General features: G+C 50.2%; 5 protein-coding genes across 5 annotated transcripts; 4 read left to right on the forward strand and 1 right to left on the reverse strand.

The window, feature by feature from the left end:
• Positions 1–215: 215 nt before the first annotated feature.
• Positions 216–1,803, forward strand: TRIVIDRAFT_221292 (uncharacterized protein; the record flags this gene model as incomplete). Its single annotated transcript, XM_014102767.1, has 4 exons — positions 216–478; positions 555–1,364; positions 1,423–1,495; positions 1,561–1,803. 4 exons carry the CDS (start codon positions 216–218, stop codon positions 1,801–1,803), a joined length of 1,389 nt encoding a protein of 462 aa, XP_013958242.1.
• A 2,988-nt stretch (positions 1,804–4,791) lies between these two features.
• TRIVIDRAFT_45779 (putative GprK-type G-protein coupled receptor protein) lies at positions 4,792–6,800 on the forward strand (the record flags this gene model as incomplete). Its single annotated transcript, XM_014102768.1, has 5 exons — positions 4,792–5,286; positions 5,358–5,482; positions 5,570–5,695; positions 5,762–5,845; positions 5,900–6,800. 5 exons carry the CDS (start codon positions 4,792–4,794, stop codon positions 6,798–6,800), a joined length of 1,731 nt encoding a protein of 576 aa, XP_013958243.1.
• A 622-nt stretch (positions 6,801–7,422) lies between these two features.
• On the forward strand, positions 7,423–7,959 carry TRIVIDRAFT_58108 (uncharacterized protein; the record flags this gene model as incomplete). The annotated part of the gene is made up of 1 exon (XM_014102769.1): positions 7,423–7,959. The coding sequence occupies one exon, from the start codon at positions 7,423–7,425 to the stop codon at positions 7,957–7,959; it is 537 nt and encodes a 178-aa protein (XP_013958244.1).
• Positions 7,960–8,248: 289 nt separating this feature from the next.
• On the reverse strand, positions 8,249–8,905 carry TRIVIDRAFT_67685 (uncharacterized protein; the record flags this gene model as incomplete). The annotated part of the gene is made up of 1 exon (XM_014102770.1): positions 8,249–8,905. One exon carries the CDS (start codon positions 8,903–8,905, stop codon positions 8,249–8,251), a length of 657 nt encoding a protein of 218 aa, XP_013958245.1.
• A 1,791-nt stretch (positions 8,906–10,696) lies between these two features.
• TRIVIDRAFT_147942 (uncharacterized protein) lies at positions 10,697–12,065 on the forward strand (the record flags this gene model as incomplete). Its single annotated transcript, XM_014102771.1, has 4 exons — positions 10,697–10,759; positions 10,834–11,479; positions 11,548–11,743; positions 11,810–12,065. Coding segments are annotated over 4 exons (1,161 nt in total), but the record flags the coding sequence as incomplete, so codon positions are not given.
• Positions 12,066–12,637: the final 572 nt, after the last annotated feature.

Raw genomic sequence — 12,637 nt, forward strand, 5'->3', positions numbered from 1 at the left:
CGCCAAGCTTAATTACTCCGCGACTCCGCGACTCCCCGATGCGGGGAGAATTACGTTTTATTTCGGGGAAATACCCGTACAGGCTAAGGGCAATGCAAGCATCACCTCTTGTGACTACGGTCAATTGTTATTAAAGGGTTGATTGAAGCGGCAGAATCGGCCTGGCTCTGTGATTCTTTTCTTCATCACCGCTCAAGGGAGCACGCGATACAATCATGGCCATCACTGAGACTCAGACCACAGTCGAAAGCGCGATTGAGCTTACTGATTTGACGCAAGGGAGAAGCCGTGATGCTGATCCTTCCGAGACGGAACCCGCGCCAGGGCCAGACCAACGCCTCAATAAGTCGCTGTACTTGAAGCTCATTAGCGCTGGCTTCTCTTTCTTTGTAGCTGGCGTCAACGATGGAAGCATTGGAGCCTTGATACCTTATGTGATACGCGAATATGATATTAGCACCGCAATTGTATCGAGCGTGTGAGTGTGAAGCACCGTTCCGCGGCTGGTAGTGAATGAGATAGATTCACTGACAAAAGGGGTTCAATGAATGTAGCTATGGCGCCAACTTCCTCGGCTGGCTGTTTGCAGCCTTTGCCAACACTCATCTCAGCCAGTATCTTAATCTCGGCGCCATGCTGGCCCTTGGAGCGGTGTTCCAGATTGCGGCACATGCCCTCCGCTGCTGGGACCCTCCGTTTGGGTTGTTTGTCGTGACGTTTTGGCTTGTGAGTGTCGGCCAGGCATTTCAAGATACCCACGCAAACTCGTGGGTCGCCAGCGCTGTTCCCAAGGGCGCTCACCGCTGGCTGGCGTTTATCCATGCCATGTACATGGCGGGTTGCTTGGTTGGACCGTTTGTTTCCACTGCTATAGCATCCACGGGAGTCGTTTCGCGATGGTACTTGTTTTACACGTTTCCGCTAGCTCTTGGAGTTGTCAATCTTGCACTGACTTGCGCCGCATTCTGGGATACCCTTGGGCTTCAACACAAGACTGTTGCGAGCGAAAGCAGTGGGAGAACCCTGGGTGAAGCCGTCGAAAGCAGCAATAATGCAGTTTCGAGGAACAAGGAGGCCACACAGCTCATCAAGAAGACTGCAAGCACTCCTAGTGTCTGGCTGCTGAGCCTCTTCTTCTTCTTCTACCTCGGCTCTGTTCTTACAGCTGGCGGCTGGGTCGTGGAATACTTGGTCAATGTTCGTCACGGCAACCTGTCGCAAATGGGCTATGTCCCCGCTGGCGTCAATGGCGGCGGTCTTCTGGGGCGAATGCTCCTGGCAGAGCCAACGCATCGGTTTGGAGAACGCCGAATGGTGTTTTTCTACATCATTGCCGCGATTGTCTTTCAGCTGATATTCTGGTTGTATGTCCCGCCCGGTCTCAAATTTGTCGTGAAAACCAGGCTCATAGTGAAACATTAGGGTGCCGAATATCATTGCTGCCTCCATTGCCGCGAGCTTGATCGGTTTCTTTACAGGGCCATTATTTCCAACTGTACGTCTTTGCTAAATTCTGCATGTCTTATGTTAATTTCCGCGTCGGCTAACTCTTCTGCAAAGGGCATCTCTCTTGGGTCAAAGCTTTTCTCTCCAGAAATACGCTCTACTGCGCTGCCCCTGGTGTTTGTCTTTGCTCAAATGGGAGGCTCAGTATTTCCCATCGTCACAGGAGTGGTATCTGCAAACGCTGGTGTAAAAGTGCTCCAGCCGATCTTGATTGCGCTCCTGGCTACCACGGCCGTAAGTTGGCTGTTGGTGCCGTCGCCAAAATCGACGTCCAATACTGCCCTGCATCAAGAGTGATGATGGCTATCTGATTTAATACAGGACGTTGCTATAGTGACACACAAAACCATAGCATTGGAAACGCTATTGGTAAACGCGTGCATCGAGCAAGTATTTGTAGTGGAGAATTTGCGTGTACAAGAAGAGCTTCATATCCAATTTACAGTATTCTTTGGACAAATCTCTTTCAGTCTACCTAAAGATAGCTGTGCAGTGCTAGCCAGTCCTTGCTTGAATCAATTTACTGCCTTGTTCGGTGCACAAGTTGGCACATGCATGAGGTGCACTCGTCACACAATGGGCAAACGCGTAACACGTTCGAATACATTCAACTGCTTCCAGCTCCCAGCTACGAGTACTATTTATCAAGTGAAACCATCTAAGCGCGCAGTCCATCAACCATTGATGCCTCCCCCTTAGGCTACACATGTCAAATAACATCCGGAACCAATCGGAGCATTGCGCAAATGATATCTGCCCATCGAGAGAGTTGGAAGCCGGACTCTCCCTTGCATGCCGCGGCACCACCAACGCTTCCCGCCCCATGCACATTTAGATTTGAGCCAAGTGCTTGACCGAGAACTTCACAGTCACATCGCCTGGAGCAAACACCTTAGCGCATTGTTTGTGACGCAAGGATCATGCGTGTCTCGCAGCCTTGAGGGGCGACTTAGTCTTTTCTCTCACCGCGTTCCGAGATAAGGGGATGTGCAAGTACCATGTACGAGTATTGCCGCCAGAATACATGCACAATTGATGAGAGGCTCAGAGAAGCATTTTGAACTGAGTCGGGGTCCACCAAGAGCCACTTCATTCACAGTCACTCCATGAAACGGCCGCAACGGCAACCCGGTAGTTGAACAAGATCAAGGCTAATCAAGAAAATCAGTCATCTGTCAAGTTTCGGGATCGGATAAACAACGTGACACGTGCGGGATGTGGGTTAAGACTATCAATATCAGCGTTATGGGCATTCGGCTACATGTATTTTGCATATGGTGTTGGAAGTGGGAGACTGAAAAGCGTGTTGCTTTGGCCACCTTGCGGTCGCAACACGATCTGATGACATCGTCTACAATAGGTAACCCTCAGTGTTAGATCGGAATTATTAACAGGAGTATCCCTGCTCTCACCGCTGTCTACCGCATGCCACAGCTGGTCGATCTCAGTGTTACAAGGGGAGATTGACAAATACTACTTGTGCACCCACCAACTCCTTGCAGCTGCGATTCAGCCGTATGAATGTGATTACAGCTTAAGCCAGCCGTGTTTCATATAGTTGTTTCTTCCACTGCTTATAATATTAATCCCGTCTTGAGACAGAAGCATCATCCTTTGTCAGAAACACAATGTACAGTGTGGAATGATCAATGGGTTGAAGAGCGATGAATATCTGGTGCTAGATGTTCTGACACTCGCCAATGACTCAAAGACAAGATAATAGCCATGTATGACCATCAATAACTATATTCGTACATACCCGTACTTGCTAGGACAAAAGAATTCCTCTTTGCATCTAGCCGCCGCTAATCGCCCATTAGTGAAGCATGAGGTAGCCTGAAGTAGCGCTAAGAGCGATGCTACAAGACACGGGAAGATTGGGGAGGCGGGAAATATAGCAGGGTTATGCTGGTCAGCCGTATCTATCCGAAGAGAAGACGTTTGAGCAATCGACATATTTATGGATACACTATCTTCGTAGCCCAGTTCTCTAAATTAAACAGCAACGGATGAGATCAACCATTAGCGGACGATCACCCGAGTTCAATGACGGTTGGTATAATATTGAGCTATCCAGGTGCTTGGCATATCCAGAAGCTTGATTGAATATGTCGTTATGGAGTTCTTGAAACTGAGGCCACGATTGACGTAGGGGTTCATCGAATTCAAACGCTAATCTTGTAGAAGGGAGGTAATGGGCGACCAACAAGGACACCGTTACACGTACGTATAGAAGGCCATATTAATACCAAGCATACAAGTAACTACTCGTGTGTATGTATACGGAGTACCACCAATAGATACAATAGTCTACGATCTGCTTCAAATGTGCATATGGAGTTATTCAGAAGGACACACAAGCAGCAGACACATGCATGCATACATGCAAACGTGTAACTCGGATTCTCTTCGCTGTCATACCGGGGTCCGATTAACAGTCCCGGCACCAAGGAAGGTAACGCAAGGGAGACGGTTTTGTCTTGCAGCCGCCTGCAAGGGTTTTTGGACCCGACAATGTCAACTGTGTCTCAAAGACCATTTCCACCCCCATCCACGCATGAGAGACAGAGAGACAGGGTCATTCACTGCTTCTCGGGAGCTTGCACGCCCGCTTCTGTCACCTACAACGGGAAGCTTTGGCCAGTAGGACAGAGGCAGGGTTCAAGGGATGTTGGACGAGATCGGCGGCCGACTTGTGGCCAGCTCGGCACTGGCGTTTATTGTGCTCCGGAGGAAAAGAGCAGTGGTAGAATATTAAACCAACTAGGTTTGGGTGCCTAGCTTGCTCATTGTTCTCGGTTAGAATCCCACTGATTCCTTACATCAGAAGCGTCACCAATAACATAAACGAACAGCAGGCCGAGATAGGGGCAGTCGTCGATGTGACGAGCTACCCAAAGCAAGTACTTGTACATGTAACTGCACGAGATGAGACGAGGGTGGGAGGGTGAACCACTGCGGCCCAGAATTCTGGCCCAACACCCCCTCTTGTGCTCAAAGCGCATCCAGTCTCTTGTTTCTTGTTCAGCTCTATGCCACCAGAAAGGCGGAAGGGCATTGTAGTCATCCACATCCACGGCACGCCGGTCGAGATTAAAAGTCTCCCTCCCGTCCTAGTCTTTTTTTGCTCTCTTGATCAGTTGCTGCCCTGGGCTTTTTTCTTCTCTCGCTTCGTTCACAGATACCCGTGACCCACAATCTACAGACGGAGAGGCAACGAGCAGCGTTTGTCTTCTCAGCTCTTCCGCTCCATACCACAGTATCTGCCGGCCGCTATTCGCCACCATGGGCTCTGAGCTGGGCCTCACGGCCGACTCCAAGCCCGCGGCCAGACTCAATGGCATCGGAATATGGTGGATCTGCTGGGCTACTGGATGGACGTTGCTACTGCTCTGGGGTATGGGCTTTCTCATCTACCAGCGCCATATGCCGATGCTGAGGATAAGGGGCATCAGTCTATCGCTCTCAGCCATCTCACTGCTCCATCTCTACTGGATATCTGTGCAACTTGGGTACGTCCTAGGGCCACTCTATCCTGGGGATACGCAGTATTGGATCATGGGCACATACCTGCCTCTAGGCATTGGCCTGTTCCACGCTTCAAACACCCGCTTTCTCCACGTTGCACAACGCCAGAAGCAATACATTGACCGGGCCGATACTCTCAACGCCTCGACTGCGGGCAAGGTCACCAACAAGGGCGGTATTATCAGCAAATTTCGCAGACTCAATCACACTACCAAGGTTGTCGTTTTGGTCGGCTCTGGAATGTTCTTCCAGGTCAGTGCATTCTCATTCGTCCGGTGTTTTTTTAAGTTTCACATACCACGAGCTAACAATGGCCCACGCAGCTATTCATGGCAGTCTTCATGTTTCTCATCTCCCGCAAATGGCATAGCTCATGGGGCATCCCAGGCACTGAAGTTCATGGCACGGAAATGGAGCAAAAGGTCCAAATGGGCAGGGGATGGGAATGGTGAGTCCTCCAGGCAACATCGGCTTTAAGGACACCCGTGAAGCTTGACAGCATCGGCCGCTTTCGTTCTGACACAAGCTTGAATAGGTGGCCCTCTGTCTTGTGGCTGTTCTTCTGGGCCTGGATTGTTGCGCCTTTCACGCTGTGGCGTGCACGAGATATTCGCGACACCCAAGGATGGCGAACTCAGACCATTTGGTGTGCGATTTCCGGGTTAGTTGAACATCGCATGGAATCCAGTTGCCTTTTACTGATGGATATATCTGTGCGTATATATAGGCTTCATGCAGCGCCCATGTGGCTTGTTGCTCTTTATGTCCCAGGGATGGAAGCAATTAATCACCATTGGATTCCTCCTCAGTGGTATGTTCTCAGTTTTATCCTGGCGTCAAACCAAATTACTCACTACTGCCATAGGATTGCCGTATCAATTTGGTTGATGGAAATATTTACCGTCTTCCTCCCGTGTTGGGAAGTCTTGTGCCATCAGACCCTCTGTCAAGAGACGCTGAACACGATTGAGCAGTGGGAAAATAACAAGACAGGTCTGGGCAAGGCCATCAGATCTTTCAAGTCTAAGTCGACAGTGATAGAGTCCATCAAGACCGGGTGGAGATCGACCAATAGTTCCATCCAGACGTCTTCCGTTGAGTCAATCCTGACGCTGAGTGCTCTCGAGTACGTGCTGGAGAGGAATCCCAAGCCTTTACAGCAATTTTCAGCCTTAAGGGACTTCTCTGGGGAGAATATTGCATTTTTAACAAGCGTTGGAGAATGGAAGTCCTCATTCCCTGTTTCGGTTCGCAGTCGCAGCGGCGTTATGGCTGAGGACATAAAGCGAGACCTAGTCCGAGAGCGATTTAATCGTGCTCTGCGGATCTATACCGAGTACATCAGCACAAGCGACGCCGCATTTCCGATCAATATCTCATCCGTCGAGTTGAAGAAACTCGAGTCCATCTTTGAGGAGCCCGCGCGGTCCATGTATGGCGAAAAGCAAGCAGTCAATCCTGCAACTCCTTTCAACTGCCCCGAATGGAAGAAGCCCAGCTCTGTAGCTTCATGCTGTGAGGCTCCGAGGTCGGATTCTGAAAAGGACAGTGTTGCTGGCGATTGCGTCCAGTACTGGGGCGAGATTCCGGACGAGTTCGACCACGGCGTTTTTGATGATGCAGAGAAGAGCATAAAGTATCTGGTTCTAACAAATACTTGGCCCAAGTTTGTTCGGGATCGACGAGATTCCATGGAATCCTTCGAGAATGCCGGGAGCACCGAAGCCGGCAGCTCAATGTGCTTCCCCCTCCCATGTAAGCAGTAGGTAATTGGCTAGACTACATTATCCTTAATAGGTTCAAGGCGTTTTTGGCGGAGGGATCGGACTTGCGGGGAATAGCATCATAGCACTTGTCCCATACTATTCCATTTGTATACTCGTATGTGGCTCGGCGCCATGATTGTTGATCGAATAGCCCCGAAGGCGCACCAACAGATACCAGACATTATTAGTGCTCGCATCTCTTAGCGTTACATAGAGTTCCAGGGACGGATAAAGACTCGTGGCCTTATGGCTTAGTGGCGTCAGCTTTTTACATGAGTCAGTTTTCGCCATGTCGAAAATGTCGAAAAAATGTCAAGCGTACGCCTTAGCGCGACATGTTGCTGGAGACATGGAAGGGTGGAATTGCTTGGAAGACTGCCATCAACACCATTTCGAGGGCGTTGTCTTCTTACTTTGAGTCTTTTATAAAAGAGAACGTCAATCCATTGCAATATCTGAAATCATCAGAACAAAGAAGAAAATACCATCTAAAACAACTTTCCCTCGATACTCTGCTATTTCGTGTGCTCCACATACTCAACCCACTACTGTACCACACCATTGGTTACTGATTCTCACCAATTATCGACACCAGTGAAGATCACTCACACTCATATCCAAAATGGCACCGATTTCACTCTCCATCCGCAAGGCCACTCCGGCCGACCTCCCAGCTGTTCTCGCACTCGTGCGCTCAGCATACCGCGGTGAATCCAGCCGCGCAGGATGGACAACCGAAGCAGGACTCGTCGATGACCAGCGAATCGATGAAACAGGACTCTTGGCGAAGATCAATGAGCCGCTTGGAGCAGTACTTGTTGCTGAGGACGAGGCCGGCGATATTTTAGCCTGCTGCGAGGTTCTGAAGCAAAGCGACACTCTGGGATACTTTGGCCTTTTTGCCGTAAATCCGCTCCGCCAAGCCGGAGGGATTGGACGCACTGTTCTCACCGCAGCAGAAGAATATGCCAAGCAGACATGGGGTATAAGAGAGATGGAGATGAGCGTTATTTGGACTCGCGAAGAGCTGATCCAGTATTATATCCGACGAGGATACACAAGGACGGAGAAGACGAAGCCTTTTCCTTATGCTGAGTTAGTGGGCGGCAAGGCACTGAGAGACGATTTGTATTTCTCCATTTTGATAAAGGCTCTTTGAGATGTGGATGAATGCACAGGCGCTTTGGTATTTCAGCGAGGTTGAGTTATGCACGGAGTTGGGTTATATGTAGATGGCGTCTGATTTTGAAGCATGAGCATGAATTGACGATATATAATGAACGGTCTTTCACAAGGTTCCATGCAACTGGCATAATTTGAGCGCAGTATGAATGTGGGAGTTGACGCCGTCTCAACATATCGCAAAGCAAAATACGGAGTAGTCCTGCAACAAATATGGCTCCATTTAAAAATCGGCTAGGTAACACTGTAGTTACCAGTTTAAACGCTTAATATGAACCGCCGACATGCGGTCTCTCACAACGTCGTGGCATTCCCCCTTCGTTTGGGAGCAGATCCAGATACATGACTGCCTTTGTTTCCACCCACTCTCGTAGATCAACTCCCTCCTGACCTGCATCGATCGTGTGTCCGTTAACACTGAGATACGAGCCTTGGTGAGGATTAGTAGCACTGAGCTCGACCTCTTTGGGTCTCCAGGCCTTGACAGAGACAATGCCCGTCTCAGAGCCAGATTTAGCACCAACTAACGCAGCTGTTTCTGGCAAACTAACATCGACAACTTCCCCCTCGCCGTGAAAGATGAAACACCGTACCGCACACGTCTTACAGTAGAGGAAGTGTAGCTCCTCGTCGTTGCACAAATAGTCACCGAGACTCTCGAGTGGGTCAAGTGGCGATAACAAGAGGAAATCGTCAAACGCAGAGGCAGGGCGGACATGGAGGAAGCCCGATTTATGACAAACAGTGCAGTTGCACCTATAGATGCGCTGGACTCCTCGAGATGGCGGCGGCTCTGAGTTGAGAAGCGATGCGGGAGGGAGAGTTAGAAAGACAATGTAGCGAATCGCCCCGCAATGGCATGAGCCCGTGTAGGGTAGTCGTTGAGACTGAGCCAACTCTTGATCTTGGGGTTGATGGCTCATGATGATATTTGTCTGATTTGGATGATAATTGTGTGTTTCAGAGACGTAAAGGGGTTTGAATATTCTCCCAATGGGAATAACATATGCTGTTTGACTGAGAGTGAAAGTGCAGGATTCACGATTTCGTGAGTCAATTCACAAGTTCAGCTCAGCCGCTCTAGTAGTAGTAGTTGTTGCAGCGTTAATTCCAGCTGCCTAGCGACAATAAGCTCGGGGATCAACTTCTTGGTAACTCATGTTCCCCCACCAAAAGACAGAAAAATCGTGTCCATTTTGGTTGTAAGAAACGTTCACCTTTCATCAAGACGAAGCCATAACAAACAATCTTGAGAGATGAGGTTCACACAATCGACATCCCCTGACGCTTCTCAACAGCAGAATATAACAGGGTCGTTTCCCCAGTTATATCCACTCGTTGATTCGTAACAGATCACATAACAACCACCGTTATCCAATTTGCCCCGTTTAGGCTTAGATCTTCTCCGCAGCCCGCTCACCTCCAAGGAAACCATCGCCGGCGATTACTAAAAGAAATGGTCACGCCCAAGACCGATTTTTGGCCGAATCTGGATGCTCTCGCCGGATCTCGCTTTACATCTCTCCATCTTGCTCTCCAGCTCGCGTCTTTCTTCGTCGCAAATCGGCATAACGTCAGCTGTTCGAATTTTCTCATCAGGCCACAGTTATAGCGGACAATTTCCCCTGTGGCGACCGGCTGGGCTTCTGGAACTTGATGCCTGCGGTGAAGCACCCGTGTGTCCAGTGCAAAGGTCCGCTCTCAACTCATCTCAATGTACCCCCTTATTCGTATTCCATAGCTGACTTGAGCCCTGCCGATAGAAAAGCACGTTAAATGTGAGATTCACCGTCCCGCTGGCTTTTCTCCGGCCCTGGCTGTCGTGATATGGCGCCTCCGCATGAGATTCATCTGCGCTCCATAGATGTACAAACAAGACGTGCTTCTCTCGTGCTGGGGTAGCAGACGCCTCATCTGTGGATAGCCGATGTGCCATACTCCATGAAACCTTTAAAGCGGCGTTGCTGACATGCTGCCATTGGCAACGCATCGTAGGTGACGAAGAGCGCCCCAAGTGTCGTCGGTGTCAGTTGAAACTCTTGCCATGCACACGTCCTACTAAGAAGACTGTCTTCCGCCATGGGTCCGCCGCCAGCTTTTCCAAGGAGCAGAAATGGGTCAATAGCGAAGTGAAGCACTGTATGTAGACTGGGACCATGGTGGCCCTTCTCCCATGAGGCCCAAACTTGCCATCCCGCCACCTTTCCAAACTGGTATTGAGTAACCTTTGATGATTTGGTCACTGACTGTAAACGGAAAACACAGTTCGCTTCCATTCTCAGGGAGGTGGCCCCGTGGCAAGTCAAGAGAGTCCTGATCAGCACAGGGAATCGGAATCGTGGGTTGCGGCTACTCCCGGCGCGACCAATCAGTCCCCATATCATGTTACCTCAAGCGGTGGCCCCTCAGTTGACTCGCCTTCAAATCATTCGCCTCACCTGAGCAACCAATCCGAAGACAAGACCCCAGATGCCGCGCCATTTCGGTCCCTTGATCCATATGATGACCGGCCGCCTGCTCAATACAGGAGCACATCCCTTGGCCCCCAAGTCCGGCCTCGTGGACAGGGGGATGTTGACCATTATTCCTCCGCAGCACACTCAACTACAACATACCCCATTGATGATGGCTCCGCGTCGTACGCTTCCTTGTATGACCGTCATGTGCCAAGCGTGATATCATCGCAAGAGGACGAGAGTCTCCGACGACGGTTCCCTCTAGAAGACACTCGGGAGGCTTGCCTTTTTCGATACTTTGTCGAAGAGATTGCACATTGGGTAAGGCCTTGTGTTGGATATGAACATGGTATAATGGATATGGTTTGCTTAGATGTGCTGACTCTCATCGATAGTTTGACTTGTGTGACGAAGACCGCCATTTTCAGCTTGCCGTCCCTCGGTGTGCCCACCACCATCCACACCTCCTCAACGCGATATTTGCAGTTGCCGCCCGTCATCTTAGTCGTCTTCCCCAGTATAGGACGCCCGCTGGTATTCTCTATCACGGACAGCTTATTCCCAAGCTTAGCGAGCATGATGCAGTCGAGTACATGCTCAAGTGCATTCCCGCGCTGCGGCACTTTCACGATATTGATGACGATGATTATCGAGATAGCATCATTGCCACGGCCGTTATCCTCCGTCAGCTAGAGGAGATAGACGAGGAAGAAGACGAGGCCCCGGCAAACGACAGCAGCAACAGCCAAAGTGACGACGCGCATTTCCAATCTGGCAAGCAGGTCAATTTCCTTCCCATCATCAACGCTGTATTGAGGAGCTCGGCCTCTCAGGCGTTATTTGGTCGAAGAAGTCTTATTCAAGCTGCATATTGGATGGCTCTTCGACAGGAAATCTACCACTCTTTCACCCGAAAACAACCACCGCAGCTGTTTCCTTCGCCCGATTTATGGCATAGCGCCTCCAAGGCAAACAAGACGGTGATGCACACTGTCCAAGTGGCCAAGTGGCGCTGGGAAGACGGATCCGAACGCGAATGGAGTAAGTCGGGATGATTCGTTGGGTTTCGGTGTATATTGCAACATACAAACTAACCGCAGATCATTTAGTGAGGCTTATGGACCAGCAAAACTACCTCGAGTTCGAGATTCTGGCCAACTTCCGGCCCATCTTTAAAAGGACGGCAGATAAAGCCAAGGGGGAGATCTTTCCTACCATCTGGTACGGATCAAATCTTGAGGTCACCAGCATTCAACAAAGCATCATGGCCAAGTCGGTGCTGGTCGCCGAAAATCCCTTTCTCAAGTAAGTCGTTTGAACACATTTGCCCTCTTCTCCCCATGCGGCTGATATTGATGCTTGATTCTTTAGAGCACCGTCGGCGTCGCGTGCGAGCTGGAGAAGGGCGGAGAATGACGTTCGTCTGCTGTTGCTAGAGCTCTGCGGTATCGCTCTCTGCCATCCCGCCTCGCCTCCAGCGCTTTTGAATGCCGCCATTGGCATCCAGCTGTATGGCGACTTTTTCACGGACCGATACGAACGTCAAGCGCTGCGAGGGGTAGTAGAAAAGTATCGAGATGCGCGAGCCTGGCCGGTCCAGAAGCTGTTGGAGATGTTTAAGGAGTAATGGCAATTGATGGATTGATTCAATTGCCTGATGTGTAATCTCGAGCTGGCGGATATAAACGGCGTCGTCTATAGAGGCGGGTGGGTTTTGGTTGTATCAGCAGTGATGATTTCTATTCGCGGCTTTGATGCTGCTGGTGTTTAGCAAGCGTTTCTGACTTTGATGTTTCAAGATGGGGTGATGAAGAAGATGAGTTGATGTAGGGTTGCATTGGAATGATGCATCTGGTGTTGAGGTTGGCTGCCTAGATCAAATGCAGGGCCCAAGGGCGCTGTAACGACATCTGCTGTAGCAGCCCCTTGTAGGTGCTGGCTTGTGCTGAAAAATGGTGGCTCAGGGACTTGACGGGCTGTGCGGGCTGCCTTGCTTGAGAATTACGGCGCCCCTAGGCTAAAACAGCCCTCTCCAGGGCTGGATATCTGGTGCCTAAGCCACGGGTGCTTCTGCCTCAACTACCAGACGATAAACCGTTCATGAGCTTCAACAGACCGCAACGCACCGCATGATTGGTTTTCCTTTTGAATGCACCCAATTGAATTACGTGTTTGTCATCCTCATCTAGTATCAATTGG

This window comes from Trichoderma virens, assembly GCF_000170995.1.
Source record: "Trichoderma virens Gv29-8 chromosome Unknown TRIVIscaffold_5, whole genome shotgun sequence".
Taxonomy (NCBI): domain Eukaryota; kingdom Fungi; phylum Ascomycota; class Sordariomycetes; order Hypocreales; family Hypocreaceae; genus Trichoderma; species Trichoderma virens.